The sequence below is a fragment of the Nycticebus coucang genome, chromosome 19 (assembly GCF_027406575.1).
Source record: "Nycticebus coucang isolate mNycCou1 chromosome 19, mNycCou1.pri, whole genome shotgun sequence".
Classification (NCBI taxonomy): domain Eukaryota; kingdom Metazoa; phylum Chordata; class Mammalia; order Primates; family Lorisidae; genus Nycticebus; species Nycticebus coucang.
The window spans coordinates 18,697,984-18,723,325 of NC_069798.1; the positions used below are offsets into that span (position 1 = coordinate 18,697,984).

Below are 25,342 nucleotides of genomic sequence, written 5' to 3' on the forward strand. Positions count from 1 at the left end.
CTGTGACTGTTTTCATAATACCAGCTTTTGGAACAACAAGATAAAACTCAAGTCCTTTGTGATAAGTTTTGACATTGAAATCTTGCAGTAGCTTAATACGGTGACATTTTTCCCTAGAGCCATGTGCTAAGATTTTGACTCATAATTATATTGTTAAAGAAATAAATTTCAGAGACTCGATTTTTCGAGAGCTCCTGCTTTTTTATTCTGCATGCATTGCTGGAAATCTAGATACAGTGAGTCTTTCCATCCCACTGGAAAAGTTCTCTTTAAACTGACATTTTGGCAACGGAAATCAAGGTGAGGGCTTAAGTTTATTAAAGACAACACTTATCTCAGTTCTCTTTGGGATGCTAATTATAATATAGGATGACAAGTTTATATATTCACTTAGCACAAGGACTTTTCTCTGTATGGGGGCAACCGCTGTCTTAGTATTTCCTGCCCTGAGTGGGGGGCGGGGGGCAGGAGAACCGGGCACCCCCTGCACTCCCTGCCCTGAGTGGGGGGCGGGGGGCAGGAGAACCGGGCACCCCCTGCACTCCCTGCCCTGAGTGGGGGGCGGGGGGAGGGCAGGAGAACCGGGCACCCCCTGCACTCCCTGCCCTGAGTGGGGGGCGGGGGGCAGGAGAACCGGGCACCCCCTGCACTCCCTGCCCTGAGTGGGGGGCGGGGGGCAGGAGAACCGGGCACCCCCTGCACTCCCTGCCCTGAGTGGGGGGCGGGGGGCAGGAGAACCGGGCACCCCCTGCACTCCCTGCCCTGAGTGGGGGGCGGGGGGCAGGAGAACCGGGCACCCCCTGCACTCCCTGCCCTGAGTGGGGTGGGGGGCAGGAGAACCGGGCACCCCCTCCATTCTTTACACTGTTCTTAAGGGATTACTACCTTCTCTCCCTCCCTCTTCTGTTCTTTTCCTTTCTTTCTTCTCTAGGGTGCAAAATTTAAACAAATAGTTTTCCACAGTCACTGATAGTACATTTCTACATTTCTAAAGATTTTTTTTTTTTTTCATTCTGAGAATCTAGAGTCAAAATATTTGGAGACTGTGGCTACAATCCTGTAGTTTGAAGACAGACCAGTAATGGCTGCTCAGTCCTGTTTTATAAACAAAAATCTTTCTCCTCTTACTGAAGAGAGAGAATGTACTGGCAACGGTCGTTATATCAGTTACTTCCCAAAGCTGTTGCCACTGTGACAATGTTACAATTTGGTCCATTAAAAAATATTTTTTTGTTTATTAAAATAAACAGTCTTTTTAACTCTATAGGCTAGTCTAGGGTTAAGTGACTACACTAGGTCAGATTATTGCCAAAGGCCATTTACTGATTCCCTTACTAAAATTTTATTTTAGTTGACTAAAATAAAATAAATACTTAAGTAGATCCTTGAACCAACTAGGTACTCAAGCACATACGGATTGGGTGATTAATAGGTAAATAAGGATTAAAATACATATTGACAATTAAAATTGACATGAAGATGTGAGTCTCAATGAAGGGCAGAGAGAAGTTGTCAAATTAGGTAAGAAATCTGAGCTAAAATGTGGAAGGTAGGTGGTGTAAGAGGCTCCTTTCATCCACCCTGTCACTAAAGAAAGAGTTTAATTGGCCATTCAAAGTCCCTTTCAAAAAAATACACTTGTTAAGTTTAGCTGCTTTATCTTTGTGGTATTTGCACTTGGATATTTAAATCTTCCTTTAGAGGGGGTCAAAATGATAATCAGAGGTTAAGTCGGGAACAACTGAGAGTTCCAATGTACCACAATCTCTGTTGGATATGAAAAAGTCAAAGGCTTGGAAAAAGCAGATAACGAAAGTTGGACCAATGGGAGCATTAAAGCACCCCAGGTAACAGACACCGCAGGGCAGGGGCTGAGAGGAGAGACCTATAGACAGACAGCCTGGGTTTGATCTTACTTCTACCACTGAGTATCTGCCACTTTCAACAAATTACTTCTCCTCCTTAGACTTCAGATTCCTCCCCTGTAAAATGGTGAAAATAGTTGTACCTACCGCATAAGGTTTCTTTGAGGAAAGCAGAAACTTGAGTAAAGCATATACCCCAGGGATTTTCAACCAGTGTGCCATGAAAATTTTAAAGAAAATTAAATTATTTTCCAAAGACGTTCAAAGCATAGTAAGTATATTCTTTTTTTTTTTTTTTTTAATTTGGATCAACATAATTCAAGTGTACTGTGGAAGTTTAACTGGAGGTTCAAATATACTGTGAGGTGAAAAAAGGTTGGAAAACACTGGCATAGCTGGTGCAGGGTAAACGCTTGACAATGGAAAGCTATTGTTACTATTATTATCGGCATGTGGAAGACCTTATTAGTAACTGTGCAATTAATCCTCAACTGTCTTTTCTGGACTAAATGAAAAATATCTTAAAAATTGGGCTTTATAATCTTTTCCTAAAAAAAATTCAGCTGAAATTTTCCTAAGTTAATTAACTGGGATCTGCATTCTCGTTGTTGGTTTATCACTAAGGGTAATTTTGGCTAATTTACTTAATCTCCTTGACACCTGGTTCCTCTTCTTTGGAAATGGGAATGACAGTAATGTTTACTCGACAATAAGCCTTGAAGATTAAATGTTTGAGAATACTATATAAATTCTAAATGCCATATATATATATATATACTCATAATTGATAATCATTCAAATTCATTCTTTTTGTGCTTTCCTTTATACCCTTGGCTAATGCTTTTATAAATCTGTAGATCTTTTCCTTTTTTTTTTAGACAGAATTTTACTGGCATCATAGCTCACAGCAACCTCAAACACTTGGGCTCAAGAGATCCTGTTGCCTCAGCCTCCTGTAGCTGCTACTATAGGCACACACCACAATGCCCAACTAGTTTTTCTATTTTTAGTAGAAATGGAGTTTTGCTTTTGCTCAGGCTGGTCTGGAACTCCTGAGCTCAAGTGATCCTCTTGCTTTGGCCTCTGAAAGTGCCACAACTACAAGCATGAGTCACTGTGCCTCTCCTATCTGTAGAGGATCTATGAATAGGAATAGGAATACGGCTGTGATCTCAGTTTGCTTACAGAGTAACTTAATACCTCCGGACTGGAGTGTTCATTCTATCCAGTCAGCCTTCCATCCATTCATCTTGCATTTATCTGGCAAAAAGGTTATAATCATCAATGTTTTTGTTTCTCAGATTTCTGAACATGTGGAGATAGAAGAATTCAAATTAGCTTTTGAGGGTCCTCAATGCCTTTTTAAACCCAAAGATTGAAGAAGTGGAAAAACTAAAAAAAAAAAAAAATAGTAAGAATCAATTCAGGTGACATTTTGGTAGACATTTCCCAAGTAAGATAATTATCCAAAAGCAGGCTGACATTTACACATATATCTAGCTTTCCACACTTGTTAAAACACTGTTTTTTCTGAAATACTCATTGAGCTAAATTTCATCTAACATCTGGCCGTTGTACAAATATAGCAATGAAAACATGTCTAGTTGCCTACATATTAGGTATAAATTTTAGAAATCCAATTAGCGTTTTATTCTTTTTGTTCATTTTCCCTTTTCTCTTAGTGTTTGAGTTAATTTTCGGATCCTACCCAGAACTATAAGAACTCAAATATTTAGCACACATCTACGCAGCAAAACCTGACTAGATTGAAGAATAGTGCTTTGTGGCTTTGCCTAAGGATTATAAGATATTCTTTAATTTCTATCTTTCCATTCAACAAGTACTTATTGAGTGAAATGTCAAGCCTAGTCTGATGCCGAAGGGTGGATAGAGGTAAGGGTGGGAGACCATGAAGAATAAATAAGACACAGTCTTAACCTTTAAGGAGTTTTGAATCTAGGGGAGACAGATACCCACTGAATGATTTCACTACACTGTGACAAATGTGATACGTGAGGTACATTTTCCACCTGGCTCCCCAGGCACCACTCACCACTTATCTGCTGGGTCGCACACTATATAAATGACTGTCTTCCATCTTCCACCGAGGGTTTATAACCTCTCAAAATTGAGAAGCCCCTCAAACCAAGAGCCCAGGGGGTAAACCAGTGCTCATTGAGCCTACATTATCCATCTGGGTAGGCAGAATCTGCCAAATGCCTTGAGGATGGATCATCCATTTAGCAATACAAGTCACAGTTATTTGCATCTTCACTTTTAGACTCACTGTAATGATAGCTAATATCCAGGAGTCTATTTTGCATACTTGTGGACATTTTGAATTGAGCCTGTGAAAACACCATTTTCACTGTCTGTATTAGGGCCCTCCCACAGTGTATACTCCGCAGGGTTTCACAGAATGCATTTGATTTCGTGGGTCCACTTCATCGGGGGTTGATTATACTCAAATATCTAAATCTCCTGATCATCCTAAAGGATGCTCATAAGATCTAACTTGCAAAAACCAAGAACGAATTTTCAAACACCAAACACAATGTTTATCTTTTAAAACATTCAAAAGTTTATTTGCACAAGCTTAGTAGTATGAGACGCAACAGAATTCAAGGAAGTCAACCACAGTGCTAATACTTTAAAAGATTATTTCAAATATTAGACAGTACAGTTTAAAATCTCTTCAACATTAAGCTCTAATGTTGGAGCAACATTTCAGTTAATAAATAATGTGAATACAACCATATGTTCAGTTTATTTTCCCCAGTTTATTCTGAATTACAGTTTTATTGTGATTTGGGTGATAAAAATGAGAAATAGTTGTTTATATATTTTCATAAATTGCATGTTTATTTAATAAATCCTGAAGAAAATTTAGAAATACATTTCCGATGAGATGTAAATTATTAATAAGAGTATCTTTTAGCTCTTTGATTTTGAACATGATTGAATAACTTCATAACTGCTCTTAAATTTAGTGCTCATTGTACATGTTGTATAACTTTTTTTGATATGTATGTATTTTCACCCATTATAGCCATTTGCAAAAGTGAGTGCCCAGAGTTTTTCATCCCTGAATTAAATGTTTTTCATTTATTTCAGAGAATTATGGGTTTCAAAAGTTGCTGCTGTTTTTAGAGCAATCTGTATAGTACCAACACACAAATGTGAACTCACAAAATTAGTGGCTAAGAAAATGAGTTTTGTTACATTACACTTTGCAGATAGCAACCATGTCTTCTAGTAATTTCCATGCCATAAATACATTAGGAAAGGCAGAATTACTTTTGGGTACAAAATGCTCTGCATTTGCATATCCGATGGTGCTTATGACGAGAATTCATGTTGGCTTTTGTGTTGCGTGATAAGGTGGCCTATTCGGCTCACCCTGTCATCTTCAGTTGTCACAAAGACAATTTCTTTGTCAAACATTCATAACATGTGGGGATGGCGTCAACACGCTGGAACAAAGGGACTTGCCAGGCCTAATTTTAACGTTTGAATTTCCTATTCTATTTTGGGATTTTCCTGCCATTATTGAGTTTAAACCAATACACGTGCCGTCTGGTTTCAAGGCCTGAGAAGAATATTCTGTGCTATTTGGAATCAGAGCTCCAATAAATCTGGTAGCTGAATTTTATCACATATGTTTTCCAAATATTTCTCATCTCCAGGTAAAATCTTCAGCCCTGAGCAGCCGCTCTGCCTAGTACCTATGAGCTCCGTTAGGAAAAGTCTCAGATAATAGAACAAGTAGAAGAATTTATAAAAAGATTCAAACAACAGAAACAAACTGAAGGAATCTTAAATTTAGGCAACTATCTAGGCCTAGAAGTGCTTCCTTCCAGCGCCAAAGGTTAGGACTCTTTGAAGAAAACGTCATCTTCAACAATGGAAACCACATTCAAATTCTGGGCTCCAAGTTTATAAGAAAACCAGGAGACTTAAAATATGTCGCTTTGTCATCTGTACTCTTCTTTTGACAAGCTCTGCGCGTTTTCGGTGTCAGTACCACCTTATAATTTGGGGATGGCTGTTGTACTGTTCCTTAGGGGAGAGACAGTTGGCATTGTTTCATGGCGGGGTATAATTCATTTATGTCTTCCCAGTTTTTCCTCTCTGATCTCTTCTCTGTGTGTCTGTCAGCAGCAGTCTCCTGGGAGCAGCACCATGCACTTCATTAATAAGAAAGGATTAAAGGAAAAAGCCCCAGTCTCCTAATACACTTGGATAATTTGGTGCCATCCACAAGGCAATAGACCCCTGCTGCATAGATGTCATTAGAAAGGTACAATTTCATTACTTTTTACTGGCAGAGCCTTGAGTGAAATACAAAATATGTTGTCTCCCATGCAGGGGAAAAAAGTACTAAAGCTTTCATTCATGCCCCTAAAAATAGTAGAATCCAAAAATCTATTTTATGATTTGCCCATTTATTTTTCCTTCCTTTAGAAGTCCTTGAAATCATGCTTTTCTTAAATACTGAGCAAAATAAAGATTAAACAAAAATTATTTATATTCTTAAATCCCAAATTTAAGATCTATTATGCTTTTATTAACACACTTGTTTTGCACACCTATTATATGCCAGACACTCTGCTAGCCACTAGAGAACAAATTACAAAAACATCATTCATTTGTTTTTTTAACCCTACCTTATAGAATGCTATAATTGGAAGTGAGAGTAAAAGTGTGTGCATATGAAGTAAACCATATGACAGAATAAAACTGATTATAAGCCAGGTTATGATAAGTGTTTTCAGGAAATCTGTTCAGCACTTCCTTGTTAACTAAACTTATTTTTGAGCTGATATGTTTGCCAGTGATTGAGATTACCTTTTGAACTGAACCGCCCCTGATTTTAAGCCTTTTGTGGTTATGTTGTACAAACATTTGAAATGACAGGCACTACCCTTGGGAGATTTGCACCTAGTTTCTATAGGTGCTGTCCCAGCCAAGAAGGAACCACGGGTCACTGGTGTCGTGTGTGGTATGGCCGTGGCTCCTGATAAAGGGGCCTGGGTTTTAGGCACCTGCTACGAAATACACCAGTGACACTCCCAGGCATGACACTGGTGTGATGACTCGCTGGGAATCCCACACATCACTCTTCCCTACCACCGAAGAAAATCAGGTTTAATAGTTGTCCATTATCTCACTGCAACAGACACACAACTGCCATTAACACTAAAAAGGGACATAGAGTTGGAACTGTGCTTGGGAGGAGAAAGCCCTTGATCATCAGCTGTTTACAAGCCACTCCTTGCAGGGATAGGTTTTTGCTTTATTCCTACTTGCTTTTGTTCATCGAAATTGACATTTGTAGCTCTTTGTCTAAGATAAAGGCTAGACAGTTAAGATGACAGAAACTGGGGTTTCTGGAGAACACTATGGACAAAAGGCAAAGTAGAACGGGAAAAACAGATCATTGTGAGAAATAAATGAGTCAATAACAAAAATACTTTAAAAGCACGTTGGGTTATATACAATGTGTCTATGAATGAAAGACTGGTCATCAAGTCAGCTTTGAGCATAGAGTGTGCTGATAACCTCACCCTTTTATTCTGCAACCAAGCCATACCTTGCTTGTTATGCATTTTAATTCACTCAAATCTCATCATACTTACAGTGAAGATGATCAACAAACATCATGAGAAGTGAGAGCACAGCAGAGATTACGATAGGACCTGACCAGTTTACACTTACAGGGTGAACAGAGCTTATTAGTCAACAAAAAGCCAGTTAAATTAAATTCTCGTTATCAAAATATGTCTCAGATAATGTTTAAATATAGATAACCAATGTTACAAACAAACAAAACCCCCAGTTTCACCAATAAATTAAAAAGATAAAAAGCAAAGTGGTTAAGGGGTTAAAAGCATAGATTGCTAACCTCTCGGATGGTGCATTGGAGGATGTGTGCTGAAAGCAGATTGACCACTTGATACCATAATGCAGATTTCCTTTGCCTTGGTGATTTTTGCTTGATTGTACTCTTCCCCCACCCTCATAAGATTTTACGAGTCAGCTTGTCCTGAATCTTAACAGGTGTCCTTTACGGTTTGAATGTTTTATTAGGTAAAAATAATACATGTACAGATTTATTGAATACTCTTCCAAATTTCTGGGATTTAGTCCCACATCACACTGAGGAGGAGGAAAGAAATTATGAATTGGATGAGGGGATGAAACTTGGGAATTTGCAATATAAATGGAAATAAATGACAGTGACCCTTCTTTATATTCTTTTGCAGAGGTAGTTTATAAATACGGGATTGTCCACACAGGAACATGTTCTATTTCCCCTCCTGAATGTGCCTGACTCTGGGATGTACTGTATCTTGTCATTGTTAAACTCAATTTGATGGAATAAATATTCAAATCAGTGTTGACAATACCTATTTCCTTAGAGAGGAGGAATAAACTGATAGGTGTATCTGTAAATTCTGTCAGGCAGGACTTATCCAAATCCTGATACACATTTTACATTTGTTGTTAACAAAAGGCAACTAGATAAATCACTTTGGAAATACTTCAAAAAGATTTCTTTCTTTCTTTTTTTTTTTTTTTTGTTTAGATTTGAAATTCACAATAGGGTTTTTCCTTTCCTCCTTGGTAAATAATAAAATGTTTATAGTTTAGACTGAGTAATATGACATGAAAAAACAAACCTGCACGTGTCTAGTTTATAACAAATCTGTTTCCTTAATGGGTGGAAAGAAATCTGAGGACAGTTCTAGGGGGTCTCGTCTGCTCTCAGTGCTGTCTTCTAGTCATACTGAAGACAACACCTCTCCAGACTGTTCCTTCCCCTTCTTCTCCTCTCCCCGGTCAATGTCAATCACGTGCACCACTCCAGGTTTCAGAATCAAGTCATCCGTCTCTACCTGACTCCTGTTGTCCTCCACCTCCATGTAGCTCCCTTTGGTTTGCTGGGCAGCTTTGCTGAAGGCTTCTTTAAGACGGCGTTTGAATTCCACGTCTGGACAGAAGACATACTCATAGAGGCCACCAGCAAGGACAGCACCTATGATTGGTCCAACCCAATATATCTGAGGAAAGATGGAAGAAGATAAGTGTTAAGGGCTCCATTGAACACTGTGAATATTGACCTTAGCTGGGTTCAATGAAGAGAGCAATTGTGTCATGCATAAAAAAAGAAGGGAACTGGAAAGGAAATAAGAAAACACACCAAATCCACGTCAGAGGTCCACAGAAAAAAGAAAAATTCTGGGAGTACTTCTCTTATTCTCTCAATACATGAGTATTACATGAGTTTTCTGCATTATCATGATCACAGGGCAGATTTTGCCATTCAGATCTTTAGTTATTCAGTATGGCTTGATAAATGAAATCCCAGCTTCACACTTGGAAAGTTTGTAACCTAAAGTCTTACTTTCCTCACCTGCAAATTGGGGATCATAATAATATGTACGTTGTGGGGTGTAAGGATTACATGAAATAGTTTGTAAAGTGCTTAAGGATTCTCAGTTAGTAGAAACCTGCTCTATGCCAGGCTTCTTAGAATATTTAAAGAAGTATGTGACTAGAAAGGCCGTAAATTATTATCTTCCATATGTTACAGGCTTTCCCTCTCTAAAATTTGGTGACTTAATTGAATGGAAAGCTCCCTGGTTCATTCATTACTCTTGTTGCAGAGAGCTATCACCTAAAGCTATGGTCTCCAACCCCCAGACTGTAGGCAGGTGCCCCTTGGTGGCTTGTTAGGAGCCAGGCTGCATAGCAGGAGATGAGCAGTGGGCGAGCAAGTGAAGCTTCATCTGTACTTACAGTCGCTCTCCATCACTCTCATCACTGCCTGGCTCCATTCCCCATCAGATCAGTGGCAGCGTTATGTTCTCAAAGGAGCGTGAACCCTACTGTATGCTGTGCATGGAAATGATCTAGGTTGCAAGCTTCATATGAAAATCTAATGCCCGATGATCTCAGATAAATGTAATGAGCTCTTCCATGGAACTTGTCCTTGGCACCAAAAAGGTTGGGGACCACGGGTCTACATGGCTCTTATGATGGTGGCTTGGTGAGAAAATCTGTCCTGAATTTATGGATGAAGGCTAGTGAGGAGGCATAGTGAGGAGTAGCAATTCCATAGGATTTTGATAAATTGACTTTCTTATCACTTACATACCTAGAATAAGTGCTGAGTTAGAATGAACTGCAGCATTTTCTTTAAGGCACGTGGATGCTGAGAATGTTGGACATCCCTTTAGTAGACTCACTTGGGCAACAGAAACCCTGTTTATCAAGCACTCTTTCTGAACTGGTTGTACATAGCACTTTTCCTGTATTACCTAATTTAATTCTAACAATAACTTATGAGATAGATAATTACCATTCTTCCCATTTTAAGAATAAGCAAACTGACACTCTGAGAGGGGATGGAAGCATGCTTAAGATTTCATGCTCAGCAAGTGGTAGAGCTGGGATTTTGGTCTGTCTGATTTCAAACCTCTATTTTGAACCACTGTACTGTTTTACACAACACTACACTTCTCTCATTTGAACAAAATATGATGAATGCATCTTGCTTTAGACACCCTCTGGAGATTAATCTCATAAAGCATCCTCATTGCAAAATCTAAGAAAATTCTAAGTTTAAGCTGAAGCTGATCGTATATCCTTTATAGGGAAACTGTTGGCAGAGCGTCTGGAAGAACCAAGTTCCTTATCTTGAACATGAAAGAAACCATACGAGAGTTTGCCTTCTCTATGGCCTTTCAAAGGAGAAACACAAGCCCTCCACTAAATGTCTTTTCTCTTTGTTCCTTTGGTAAGATCTCATTAGGTATGTACTATTCCACCGGCTACAAATCCCGTATGGGAGAATAGAAACAGCTAACTAATTACCACTGTTCTCCAAAACACCTATAGATATGACATCTAGCTGCTTGTTCTCAAAGATAAACAAATCTTGGTGTCAAATTGCTCTTTCAGAACAAAGTCATATGAACTTGAAAAGCAGAGGAATGATCCATTTGAGATGCTGGATGTGCTAATTACTATGATCTGATCACCATATGTGATTCATATAGTGGCATCACTATGTACTCCATAATTATGTACAATTATTATGTGTCAATTAAAAAATCTAAAAAACAAAAAAGTAACTTTAAAGATTTATATTACTAAAAATCTAGAAAATACATACAAGTGTAAAGAAAATTAGAATATCACACTATACAAAAAACTCCCATACTTTTAATATTATTTCTAGTCTATCTGTCTACAAATATACTTTAAATTAGTTCTAAAACTTATGCAACCATTGCTAAAAAATGAAAATTTATTTGTATTAGGATTAAGATTGGTATAAAATTACAACAAGGAGAAGCCTTTGATGTAATCAATACAGTAAGAAATTTCCTACTATTTGTGGATAAAATATATGTTTTATTAATTATTTGTCAGATATCTAAAGTCCTCATAAATCAAAATAGCTTGAACTTAATAAGTTGAACTACAAGTTGCCCTTTCATTGTAAAATCTGATACTGCCCATTAAAATTTTCAGTTGTGCATGTGGCTTTATGACATGAATGAAAATATCAACGATAAAACGACCAATCTCAGGGATGGCATTGTTGGCTGAATATTTGCATGGCTGTATCCAAAAATCTTGTTTTTGAATTCCGACTCTTATCTTGTCATTTCATGGTATAGAGAAATGAATGCGTATAGCTGTGGTGAAATTTCTGCTCATTTGCAATGTATGCCACAGCTCAGCGGTTGTGACTAAGTCAATAACTGCCATATGCATAAGATTAAAACACAAGTGACATATTGTCATAGTTATGAATTTAAAAAATTGTAAATTAACATTTACAACGTATAAATGACAATAACATTAGCTTCACTTGAAGATGGCTTATATATATATCCCTCTCCCCTTCTTGTTTGTGAGACAAAGTCTCTGTTTGTGACAGAGTCTCAAGCTGTCACCCTTGGTAGAATGCCATGGCATCATCATAGCTCACAGCAATCTCCAACTCTTGGGCTCAACGAATCCTCCTCTCTCAGTTTTTCTATTTTTAGTAGACATGGGGTCTTGCTCTTGCTCAGGCTGGTCTTGACCTGCTGAGCTCAAGCAATCCACCTGCCTCGGCCTCCCAGAATACTAGGATTACAGGTGTAGGCCACCATGCCCGGCATTATGTCCCATATTTTTATTGCTTATTGTAAGTTAGCCTATTAGCAATCACAATTGCTGGATGACTTATGTAAAGGATTTAAATTCCCTTGCTGTAAGAAACAATTGAAACAAAATTCATTGTAATATTAAAAAATGGACATCACTATTCTCTGGAAGCATCGCCACCACCTTAATAAAAAGGTTAGGCTTGGGACTGAAAAGTGTGCCTTTTCTGAGAGTGATTTATGTTTCCAGTCATGATGATACTAGCATAAACATTTGCACTATATATTCTCTACCATCTGCAGTTTAAATGCTTCCAACTCATATACTATTAATTGAGTTTATGCTTTTATAAACAAAAAAGATAAATATTTTTGCTATGGCAATGCTTTTAAGTATTTCTTTATTTTTTCTTCTTCTTGAAAGTTTATTTTCATTTATTACTGGGAATGCTTTACTCTCAATTATTAAAACAACATATTCACTATACTACCCAATTTTAATTTGTTCCAGATAGGCAACTTCTATGTACAATATACTCTGCTACAGTCTGTCAGATACACCACCCAGAACAACACTTAAAATTAAATAAAGATTATTACTAAAGGCCCAGAACAGATACAAGATGTTTTGTAAAAGATCTGTGCTAGCCTTTCTCTAGTCTTTATGAAAGGCATACTGAAGTGAGGGGGGAGGTTGAAGGAATGCAGGAGAAACTAGGAAGCAAAATAATGGAAACAGTAAGAACCCCACAGGTAATGTCCTCAACTGTAAGAAGATAGAAACGATTTCATGAGTTACCCAATGGTTTTCCCAATTTCCCATGATAACTGCTGGTCCAAAGGATCGGGCAGGATTCATGCTGGCACCAGTGTAATTTATCTATAGGAAAAAAGAAAACAACGTCAGGTGTTGCTGAAACAGGGCTACTACCAGGTATTATTTGTTGCAATTTCCTATCATTCATTAGGTCAAGTAGAGGAACCTTAAGATGTTAGCAACTATATCAACATTCTCTTCATGTAGTTGGCAAAATGATCACCCCAAATGGACAGACGTGGTTGGATACTAAAGAGCTACTGCTGTAAAACACATCTTCAGGTCAGCCAGGGTGAGGGTAAATGAGATGGATCAATTATTTAAATGGACTTGGAAACTTACTGCAAATAAATGTCCAATTGCTACAGAAAATCCAATTGCTAAAGCTATTGAACCAGTGACATCAGTCCGTTTGGGATCACAGCTGGCAAAAATAGTAAACACTAGCTGAAATGTGATTATCAACTCCACCAGGAGACCGTGACCAGCAGTAAGATTTCCATGAACCTAAGGAGAAAAAAATATTCCATTGGAATTGAAGAAGCATATTTTCTATGATAATGTATCAGGTCATTGTGAAAGGCATATTTTATCTCTGTAAAAAAGTAATGGTTAATTTGAGTCTTCTACCCCACACCCAACTGAGAACTCCCTCTTCCCCACCCTCACAGAAAACTGAAGGAATAAATTAAATTCATTTTGGGTCATCAAGATAATTATTCTTACAGTGACCAAGCAGTAGTTTGTGCTAAGGTCCTTTTCTACAAAGGAAGTAGAATGTGCCACTGTAGCACTTAACTTATAAAGGAATTTCTTGAGAGCCTTGTAATTTTATAAGGCAATGATTAAATCCATTAATTAGGTTTAAATTAATTAATATATATTTCAATTAAAATTTAAACCATGTGCGTCTTTTTTTTTTTAAGTTCACCCTGGTGCTGAGCTAACAAATTATACTCTTAATTGGCTAAAAATGAAATGAAGTGTCAATTATTTTTTAAGCATGATCCTTTATGTAGATCATTTTAAATCTCATGAACATGACAAAAAAGGACACTGTTTATCTTGCTAGAGAATAAATAAATAATTGTAATAAAATGCTTTAAGCTAAATATATAGTCAATATAATAACTGGTATAGGAGAGGGAGAGGAAAAAGCCGATATAATGCTTATTATTATTATTGCAGTTTTTGGCCGGGGCTGGGCTTGAACCCACCACCTCTGACATACAGGGCCAGCACCCTACTCCTTTGAGTCACAGGTGCCGCCCCATAATGCTTATTATTTCAAGTGATTCAAGAGCAAACAGTGATTTTTCTATGGATACATTTTAATGTTGCCAGAATCAGTTTTCACCCTACCAAGAATACACAAAAATTCCCTGGGAATAAGTTGGCAATTTTAGGGATGTCTCTTATGCCACCAAGGTGTCATTTAGCAAAGCATCCGCAAGAAGCCTGGAGTCCCAGTCGGAAACAAAGAAAGCTGAAGATGCTACCGTGGTGACCCCCAAACCTCCCACAACGCTGGGAGGAGTGACCAGGTAGAGAATCCCTGCTCCGAGGATGGCTCCCAGGCACTGGGCCACGATGTAGAAGACAGACTTGGAGATGCTGATCTTGCGCGTGCACACCATGGCCACGGTCACTGCAGGGTTGATATGGCCACCGCTGATGTGGCCGAAGCACTGCACCATGGTCGCGATGCTCAGTCCAAAGCAGAGGGAGATGAGAACCATGTCGACAGGGAGCGGCTTTTCCTTCCCTCCCCAGTTGATGGTGGAGCCCAGGCTGAGGAGAACAAAAATTAGCATGGCCAGAAATTCCGCTGTGACCGCTTTCCAGAAAGCTTGAGTCCAGACTCCTCTGAAAGCCACCATGATGTTCTCTCTTCTACACAAAGGTCCACACTTACTGAAAAGGAAAACAAACCAGCTTCAGAAGCCACCCTCCAGCCATTCAGTGGGAAGGGGCTATGACTTTCCGTGAAGGAGGCCACGCGCAGGGGCTGGGGAATTGTGCCAAGTGTCCGAGAAAGGAGAACGTCCAAATCAAGTTTCTTAAAGGATTAAGAATAAACAATCCTTACCTTGTACTTAATTCCCTTCGGGAAAGTTTTGAAGTTTCATTGTACACTGTACGTGCCATTTATATTTTGAATATAAAGCAATAAAAAAAGGGGACATCTTTTTCAGTTTTTCCCTTTTTTGCTTCAAAATGGCATTCAGCAAATAGATTAGTAGAGCCATTCTTCCCACAGGGCCCCCCTAACTCTGGATTAAGGGGAAGCCTGCTAGAAAGTTGGGGATGCTGGATGCTGTCTTTTGAGAAGGTGGATTCATTGAGGACAGGGGTGCCTGGCATCAGGAGCAGGCAGGGCCCGAGCTGGGACAGCGACATCCTTCCTTCGCCTGTGCGCCAGGAGGGAGCGCGCTGCCAGCGGGAGGGGCCCGGAGCTGTCCCCGCCTGAGGGACACTGCGGCCAGACCTAGGCGCGCGGCGCGGGGACGCGGGGACGCAACAACCTCAGGCCCGGGAGGGAGAGCGGAGCAGCGGCCATTCCCGGCTGGTGCCAGGCTCCGGGCAGGGAGGGCCAGGTGCGCAGATGAGCGGCGGGTCGGCAGAGCGACCAGGCCTGGCCAACCCGGGCACTTCCCACCCGTCAGGCAGGGCTGGGTGGCATCTGGCCGCAGGGGGTAGCGGGAGGCAGGAGAGTGGGCAATGCTTTTAGGAGAGGAAGGTCAGCCCCTCTTCGTGCCCGAACTTCTCTCAACTCTTATCGGTACCGCGTGGAGAAACCTCCCAAAGGGACTCCAGAGGCGGGGGCGAGCAAGCCCCGCGGCCACCATCCCCAGACCTGGGGCACATTTCCGGAGCGCTGGTCAAGGAAAGGGGTGTGGCGAGCGGGACTCTAGGCAGAGCGATTTTCTCTGGGGTCTTCCTGGCGGCCTTCTTTCCTGTGGGCTTGGCCCCGGGGGACAGCCCGCCTCCCGCTGGGGAGCTGCGGGGTATGTGGCCGGGAGGTGGGGAACAGGCAGGCAGGCTGGGAGCGAAGACACTTTCTGCTTCCCACCCCCCACCTATACCCCTCTTACTGACTTTGTACCTTTGGGGCCGAGAAGGGGTGATTTGAGGATATTAATGCCAACTGCCTATTTGGGCAGGAAATGGCTAGCCTTCCCCTTGGAAGGTAATATCCCCAGTTTCCCGTTATCTAGGACTTTTGTTTTTGTCCTTTGCCTGTGACAGCCATAGAGCCAAGAAGGTGGAGAGCATTTAGCAGAGAATCTAGTCACAGAGGACTGTGCAAAGGGGTAGCAAGAAAGCCAAGTACTTTAAGCTGTCCCCTTGCTGCCTGGTGTCACCCTTATTTCCCCCACATTGCTACTGCACAGGTGGTGAGGAAATGCTGTGCCAAAGGGGGCTGGGGAGCACTCCCTGACCTATACAGAGGTCTCAGCAGAGCCTGTGGTTTGATGTGGGGCTTTGCTTCAGAGCTGCCCAAGCCCCCCCAGTGGCAGGATAAAGGAAGAGCTGGCTCAGAAGGGGAGCAGCCAGCTGTACTGCAAGTCTCCCCTGCCCCAGTGGCCTCCTCTAAGTGAATCATGTAATCATGAAAAGCCCCAACTGGGATGACAAAAACATCATTTTCCCTGGAGGAAAAGAGTATAAAGAGCCAAAAACAGCACTTGAAATGCGGCAGGGAGAGCACCCTGGAGGAGATGTTAAAAATATCCCCAAGGAGGGGAGGAAAGTCAGAGAACTCAGGATTGAAAGTCAGAGAGGAGAGTCGCTTCTGAACTCACCGGCAGCCCAGGGGTGTCTCCGGGAGGGCAAAAGGGCAGAGTGCTATTGTAGGTGCTGGTCCTCTGTGGCTGGATTTAGTGGGGAAAAGGAAGAAGAGGCTAAGGAGGCTGGAGGGCAGGAAATGTCCTGTTTCAGCAGTGCAGGAGACACCACCGGGAGAGGCAGAGGCCGTCTGGTAAAAGACCGGCCTCCAGGGCCACCCCCGTTGCCCCCACTCCTGCCCCTCTTGAGTCTCTCCTCTCATTCTCCCCTGCACCTGTCTACCTCTCCAGAGATCGAAGACACCCAGTGCCTCTTTCAGCTTCAAATTGTCATCAGCCAGAGAAATTTAAAACATAAAACACCCAAACACACAAAACCTAAGCATACTCCTGAAGAATGTTTTTAGCCTTTTTTTTTTTTACTTTTTAAATTAAAAAAAAATCTGAGTTCCTTCCAGGGCAGAGTAGCCAGCCTCAGTTGTCTGTGAACCCCAAAGCCTGCTGGAGCATATACGTATTTCTGACCTAGCAAGGGCTCATCCCGGCGTCACCCACAGCCCCTGTTTATATTGTCAATGTTCCCTTGCATTTTTGCACTCACTGGATATGGATCAACACAATTTGTTTTGCTCCTTTTCCCCACAACAAAGGTGTTTGTGGATGTGACCGGGTTGTACCGGATTGCACATTACTTTCTAGCTGAACACCCAGCCTCAGCTATTCCTGGACAACTGAGCCCTTGGGTGAGTAATTTTTTTGCTGAAAAATAACTGGATTGATCTCCATAGAACAATCTCCCTGTGCTTATGCAGGTCTCAAGTATGTGGCAAGTTTTGCTAAAAAACATCTCTTTTCTTCTATCTTCAGTACGTCTCTGTTCTGAATATGCCCAGTATTCAGATCTAAAAGAACCACCCACCTGTCCTATAGTCACCTTCTAGATTCTGCCAGAGAAGGCACAAATATCTGCAGTAAAAGAGACTGAGTTTCATATTTTGGCCCTGGGCATTGTTCCCTTAAGGCAAAGAAGGACTTACCCCCACCGCCTTGCTGCGGGTCTATCACTCATGCCGTCCCCAGCCAGAGTGCAGCTCTCATTGCCTGCCCGCTGCTCCCAGCACACTGGGAATCAGATTACGGCCACTTGTCTGATTGGGTTTTTGGAGTGTAGGGGTGGAAAGATCCTGCACCATGTGGCAATCTCTCAGTTATATTTGAACTTGAAATCACTTTTCTGTACCCGATCACCATAGACACGGGGCATTTCAGGAACACAAAACATTTACTTACTGTTATGTTTTTGAAGCTAGTAATCTTTGAAAACGAGGATTTCCCAAAACCTTTTTGTTTGAATGATTCCTGCCACTGAGTAGTTGTCTTGTTTGGTTATGTGTTGTAGCTAAAACTGGGTAACTATTAGAAAATGGATTTGTATTATCCAGCTGTGGAGAAGAACTGAAATCTAGGCTTTGGTACATTTGCTTTTTTAGCCGATGAGGTCTATTGGAAATTTTTGATCTGAGAAGTGTTCTAAGTGCAATATGTATGTAGTGAATGCGGCTCTATCTATAACACAGGCAGCACTGATTTGGACAACAAAAAATAAGGAAAAATAGGAAATAAGGGAAATAAGACTGCTCTTTGGTTTTCTTCTGACTGTTATATTAGAAATAATTTGGGGGTAAGAAGTAGCAAATTTTAAAAATATAGTGGTTAGACGGGGACAAAATTATTGGGAATTGTAGGTAAATTTAATATCTGGAAACCTAGAGACAGGATTGACTACATAATTTGCTGGTCCCAGTGCAAAACTCCTTACTCAAAAATTATTAAAAATTTCAGGATTGTCACAGCAGGATATTAAACAAAGCGTGGGTTCTTCCAGATTCAGATCCTCTGTGGCTGCCTGGATTGCATGGCCACAAAGACGTCTCTGCCTAAGGAGTTTGGTGAACTGTGCCAAAAGGTCTAAACATTAGCTGCCTATATCACGATCTCATTATTTTTTTTTCTTTAAATATACTTGAGGTGCTTAGAATTGGAATAATTATAATCTCTGGTTTATGATACGTTGTCATAACTGGGACAGATATGGCCCTCTTATTTTATACTAATGAATGTTTTTTTAATCGTATGAGGAACCTCTCTGAGCCCATCACTCAACCCAACAAATACAACTGTGATAATTCACACCTACCTGTGGGTTCTTTGCTCTCTTTATTCACTACCTCATTTTTTTTCCCCCCGGAACAAAGTGTGGCAAGAAAGAAATACAGAAGAGAGAAGAAGAAAGACTGTTTTATTTTGAAATTACAGTTATAATTTTTGTTTTGTTGTCTCATTCAGGTACTTGAGACAGGGAGATGGGTGAAAAGCCCTCATTAGGAAGAGGAATTAAAATTTTGAGTGTGATTCCAGAGGAGCACTTTATTACAATTTCAAGCATTCTCTGATCACAAAGATTGAATTGACATTATTCGGAATATGGTTGCACATTGATTATTATACATCTGTGATTTCAGCCTTTAAAATGTATGTTCCCTGAAAGTCAGAATAAAATCTGATAAGAGGAGTACAGGGAATTTATGTGAATCCACAAAGAATACTTAAACTATTTCATATTGGTCCTTAAAGCTATTTGCCATTTAGATTTTGGAAAAAGATTTTAAAAAGGTGCAAAATGCTTGCTACAAACTTGAAAACTTAGAATTTTCAGGCAGATGTGCTAAATGTAATTACTCTAAGAAATGAGTCAGAAGTGTTTGTGAGGCCCCTGCGGTCCTCTCCACAGGACCCCACAGAAGGTCCTGCTCCTGGTCAGTGGGGGGGCATTTTTCAGGTCCACTCTTTGCAGGTTGCCCTGGGTTCATTAGCAATTTCTGCATGGCCTTGGCAGTTTCCACTCACCATTTTGCAAAGTCCCAGCAAAACTTGGTTACCATGGTTTCTCAGACTCTTTTCCATTTTTCTGGCTGGCTGGTGTGTTGGCAGTCTGGTTCCTAAGGGATGGCTGTTCCCATCAAGGAAAAGGCCACCCTAATTGGCACAAACTCATGCACTTATTAGTACTCTCTGCAGAATGGCTTAAAATTGACCAGAGATTAACTCTTTATCTACTAAAGCAGTTTTTCTTGTTAAGTACTTCTAATTACCCTTATTGTACTTGAGATGATACTGCTGATCATCTTGCAATATTCTCAGCTCTGTGTAATACCCAGCTATTTGCCGGGCTTTTGTTTGGACAAGGGACAGATGTTTCCAGGAGGCTTGTCTGTGGCTGTGTATGCAAATATGATGTAGAAAGCTCCTATAAAATGCTCTCAGTGGGGAGGGGGGTTTTAGGAGGTGGGGAAGCGTGTTGACTATCAGTAATAGCTTCTAAGATGAACTGTTTTGACCTCATCCTAGATCCAAATGAGAGTTGGAATCTAATTCCCCCCCCATTGGTATCTCTAAAAGGACCTAATTCATTTAAAAATGGAAATCCAATTTATTAATTCAATCTTTTTGACTTTCTTACCGTGTAATATGATGATCTTTGGGGGGAAGAGGACACTTACATGGCACATTGATTTAAAATTGGTCTTGTACGCCACACAGCCTTGCCAATTTCTCCTTGAATAGTGGTTGTGAAGTTGTAGGTCAATAACACACGAGGAAACTGAGAGAAGGGCAAGTGAAAATCACAAGTACTCTGCAAAAACTAGCTAATCCACACACTTTGCTTCTGAATTTTCAGTCTCCTTCTCCATATTGTTTTTCTTCAGTGCTGATGTACATCTTTTGGATTTGTGGACTCTTTTTCCCACCCTTGCCCTCAGAACTTTTAATATTTCCTCATGTGTTCTGAGGTTGGAAACGAAAACAAAAGCAGTAAAATGCTAGCCATGCCTCAGTACCAGACGGGAAGTGTCTCTAGGCTGGTAGGGATAGATTTGATCACAGCTCATAAATCTTACTTTGCTTTCCGTGAATCTCAGCCTCATGATGTCTCCCCAGAGCACTTATGTATCAGGATGTTCATGAAAAACAAATAAACTGAACAGCAGCGGCAGCAACCATCACAACAAAGGGCTTAATGGAGCCTTGTTCCGTTTTCAAAGTGGCTTTATCTTATGTTTGTAATTCAGGGTGGTTTCCAGAAATATAGTTCACCACCAAATAAGTGAAAAATAATGGTCAAACAACAGCAAGGAACCAAAATGTGTGATTCCTGTCTGCCTCCAGTGCCATATTGAGGTAAATTTGAGAAAACTTGTCTTTCTCATGGCTGTCAAATCTTTTACAGGTACTGAAATCTCTCTCTGTGGCCCTGTACCCCACAGATTTTCCTGTTTGGCGTAGCACAGGTTTTCCCATTTGGTATAAGCAGGCACATTTTTTCTTGCTTTAAATCCAGGCAGACTCTGCTTTGGCTGGGGAGTTGTACTCTGCTGACATTTAAGGCAGGAATTCCCTGGGAAAATAGTCAAGAGATTCTTTTGGTGTTGTGGCAAAGCCCCAAAGGGTTTAGGATTCCCCTCTCTAGGCAAATACAGAGAGAGGAAGGGAGGGAGGGAAAGAGAAACAGAAGGACTTTATTGAGTGACTGGATTTCATCTAAAGCTTGTACAAAAACCCAGAAATGTTATTGGAGGACTGGATACTTTTCTTACCCCTTATCTCTTACCCAGCTAATATGACAGCTCAGAGTTTGGTTGGGTGCTTTAAAGGCAGCTTAGACATCCACAGTGGAAAATCAGTTTTGGGGGGAAGCAAAGAACTTTAGGATCTAGTGGGTTGAACTAAAAATATTTGAAATGGTCAATAATCTAAGTGTAGTCTGTAGTAGTAATTGTTCCAGAATTTAAATTAAATTGGAACATATTAAGAGCTAAGGCAACATTTTAGTGATCGCTATCACCTACAGGGATCATTACAGAAAGGCTTGGAATACTCACCCCTTTAGCAAACTGACAGTGATATTCCCAGCTTTAAGGTCAGAGCAAGAGTTTTAAAATCTTGCACACAAGAGGGATGGCAGGCAGACTAGGCCAACAAACTAAATGGTTAAAAAAATGCTTTTAGGATAATGTTAGAAACAGAACATTTTCTAAGGAGCAAAAGGGGCCATGATCTGTGAAAACACACACACACACACACAAGTTTTTAGAAAAGCTGTTTGATGACTCTTCTAGAAATTCAGTCAAAACTCTCTCTAGGTTCTTTCCAAATGATTACACATCCTTTTCTTTAACCTCTGTACTTCCCTTTTCCACATCCGTACAATCAGAAAGGCCATTCTGAAATTCACAGGGCCTTACAGGTATCACATCTTGTCCCATCAGTACTGGTTTCATCTTATCAAATGTTTTCCCCCTTGCTACACTCTGGCCTGTGTTTCTGCTGTAGGCACTATGCTGAGGCCACACCTCTCTCTGCCACATGGAGTCTCTGATTCTTCTTTCAATATCCCTCAGTATTTATCTGCTCCATGAAACCTACCCAGGGCAAACTTGCTTGGACCTAATCATTAAAAGCCCCATAACAACCTGCAAGCTTACTTGATACTCCAGAGCTATACCCAGGTAATGTATGTGTGTTATTCTCTGGTGTTTTGATGCTAGTTTAATGTCTCTTTTGAGATATAAACTGCAGTTGTGGCATATATGGCCAATTAAATTTTTGATATTGATGATGTTGAAGTTGATAATAAAGTGATGGTAATGATTTTGGCAGTTATACCATTGAATAGTGAAAGAAGAAGGCTAAGAGTTGGCTATCTTGACCACATCATTTATTATTGACTATAGACCATTTAACTTCCCTGAGATCTGAAATGGAGCAGATAATTACCTTTGTCCTATATTTTTTCAAATTTATGGGAAATCCTCACCCCATTCTGGTTTTAAGCCATCTCTTACACACTTCCATAATACTTTGGTTCCTCAAATCCCATCAGAGAAGTATTCCCAGCATGCTGGAATCACTTGTGTACTTACCTAACTCTATCACTAGTCTGTAATGGCAATACGAAACTAGTCTCAGTAATTATTTCTATATCCTTAGCACCTAGCATAGACCCTAGCAAGGACATATTCTAGAGACTAGAAACCATTTTGGGGTGAACAAGTGAATGTGGCTCAAATAAGGTAGTGTTAGCAGCAGTGTTTGCAAGCAGAATTAGTAAATGTAAGTAATGCTGATGCTGATTTTTGTGATATAAAGGGCATTTACAAGTTAAGAGATTTGTTCATGCCAAACCTTGAAAAAAATCATGTATTCTTAATATCATTATCTCATTTACAGAATAAAATGATAAACCTTTCCTAGCTCAGGTAAGGACTTAGAAGCAAGTTATTAATGTATCTCTAGTGCTTTAAAATAAGAAGTTGGGTAAGTGTAGAGCATCAACATTAAAATTATTTATAAACTTCAAACAGATATGGATAATTCTAATGACACATTTTAGGGTTTAAGGCAGAAGTAATGTCTCAAAACTTTGCTTCATGGATTAATAAAAAAAAATCTTACAATTTTATTAAAAAATGTCATCTCCTCCTTGGCTCAATAACTCTTTAGGAGTGATAGTAAATGACATTTGTATAGACTTTACATTTCCACTCAGGCCACTCGATACTTCTGGGAATAACAGCATGGAGGACTGATAATTTTAGGACATTTCTAAAATAAACTTGCTCCTTGGTGTCACTCAACAATCTTATACAGGTTCAGAGTCATCTGTCTCCCTCATTCTCCAGTCAGAACCCTAGCTGAAACTGAAAATGACTTTTGTTACCCTAAGCAAAAGAGGCTTTAGGCTTTATTGAAAGCATATTGAGTTTTAAAGACTTGGAGGGAAGGTGGAGAACCAGCTTGGAAGTGTCAACACGCCAGGGACTGTAGAAGCTAGAGGTAGGACCAGCACCTTCGCTGCTGGAAGGGATGGCCTTCCAGCCTTCTTCCTCTTCTGCTGTCACCACCTCAAGACATAAAATCCCAGGAGTGAGATTCCATACCAGGTTAGCGAGACAGCTTCCAGCTTCCGTAGAGGGGGAGTCATCAGGAATTAGCCTTCTCCCAAGGCCACGCCCAGTGGGAAAGGTAGTATCAATGGCAGTTAACTCTTTTGTATGAACTCAGTTAATCCTTACCACAACCCTTTAAAGGAGACAATATTACTATCTCTGTTTATGGATAAAGACGCTGAGGCAGATAGCTATGACATGCTGTGTCTGAGGTCATGTTCTTAATGTGTAGGGAAGGTGGTTTCAAGCCATGGCAGAGAGACTCTGGAGTTCTTGCTTTCAATCACGTTAGCATGGTGCAACTCAGCAGGAGGCTCGATGCTGGCAGCTGAACACCAGCAGATGTCCCTTTGCACTTCCCAACCTACCATTCTTCCCCGTCTCCCATTACCCCATTTCCGCATATGGCACATGTTTCTTTCCTTATTGTGAAAGTAGGGGACATCCATCAAGCTTTCTCTTTCACCTAGAAACACAGGCTCTAGAAGTTATAGATCCAAAATGAAATTTTTTTTTCCTCCCTGTAAGATGGCATTTCCACTCACCAAGTTACCTAAGCCAGAAACTGGGAGTCCTCCCTAACTCTTTAGAACTCCACAGACACAACCAGTCGCTCTCCCATTGTAATATCTCTCCATCCCATTGCCACCTTCTTAGTTCAGAATCTTGGTGATTTACATTGGATGATTACCCTGCCTGAAGGCCTCCCTTCCACAGCTGTGCATCCATCCAGCCTTGATTGCTGCAGTAATACACTTTCCAACACAGAAACCTGAATCTGACCTCATGACTCTCTTAAAACCCTTCAATGGCTCTCCTTGATTTTCAAGTGCCGCTCAAAGTGCTGACTTTTACAGAGCCCTTCTGATTGATCACAGGTTCTTCCTCCAAACTCACCTCTCACCATCTGCTAGGGCTGTGTAACAAGTTACCACAGGCTGGGTGGTCTCCAATTCTTTTGGCACCAGGGACTGTTTTCATAGAAGATAATTTTTTCACAGACCAGGGTGGGGTGGGGGTGATGGTTTTGGGATGATTCAAGGCATTACATCTCCACCTCAGATCACCAGGCATTGGGTTCTCATAAGGACCATGCAATTCAGATCCCTCACACATGCAGTTTCTAGTAGAGTTCATGTTCCTATGAGACTCTAATGCTAATACTTATCTGACAGGAGCCCAGGTAGTGATGGGAGTGATGGAAGCAGCCATAAATACAGATGAAGCTTAGCTTGCTCGCCAGCTGCTCACCTGCTGTGTGGCTTGGTTTCTAATAGACCATGGACTGGTACTGGTCTGCAGCCCAGGAGTTAGGGACTGTGGGGCTTAAATGATGAACATTTATTTTCTCACAATTCTGGAGGCTAGAAGTCCAAGATCAAGGTAATTTGGTGAGTTTGGATTTTCTTGAGGCCTCTCTCACATGGCCTTTTCTTCTTTGGTGTCTGTCTATGTCCTAATATCTTCTTCTTGACATTTTAATTTAGTGGGGGGATGCAATTCAGTACATAACAGGGACATTTCCAACAGAAGTCCCAGTCCCAGTTATAAGGATGGGGCCCTCATCCCAAAGTGTTCATGCCCTTATAAAAAGAGAAAGAGACCATGGAGTCTTTTTCTCTGCACTTGCACAGAGGAAAGGCTACTCAAGGACACAGTGAGAAGGTGGCTGTCTGCAAGCCAGGAGGAGAGGCCTCAC

General features: G+C 40.8%; 1 protein-coding gene across 2 annotated transcripts; it reads right to left on the minus strand.

The window, feature by feature from the left end:
• Positions 1 to 4,427: 4,427 nt before the first annotated feature.
• Positions 4,428 to 17,832, minus strand: AQP4 (aquaporin 4). 2 transcript variants are annotated; one of them, XM_053571742.1, is made up of 6 exons: positions 17,674 to 17,758; positions 16,655 to 16,723; positions 14,348 to 14,762; positions 13,191 to 13,355; positions 12,831 to 12,911; positions 4,428 to 8,929 (listed from the first exon to the last, which is right to left on the minus strand). In XM_053571742.1, the coding sequence occupies exons 1-6, from the start codon at positions 17,703 to 17,705 to the stop codon at positions 8,651 to 8,653; spliced, it is 1,041 nt and encodes a 346-aa protein (XP_053427717.1). In that variant the 5' UTR covers positions 17,706 to 17,758; the 3' UTR covers positions 4,428 to 8,650. The 2 variants fall into 2 exon arrangements, with proteins under 2 accessions (XP_053427717.1, XP_053427718.1); XM_053571743.1 differs by lacking the exon at positions 16,655 to 16,723 and having other exon boundaries at positions 17,674 to 17,832.
• Positions 17,833 to 25,342: the final 7,510 nt, after the last annotated feature.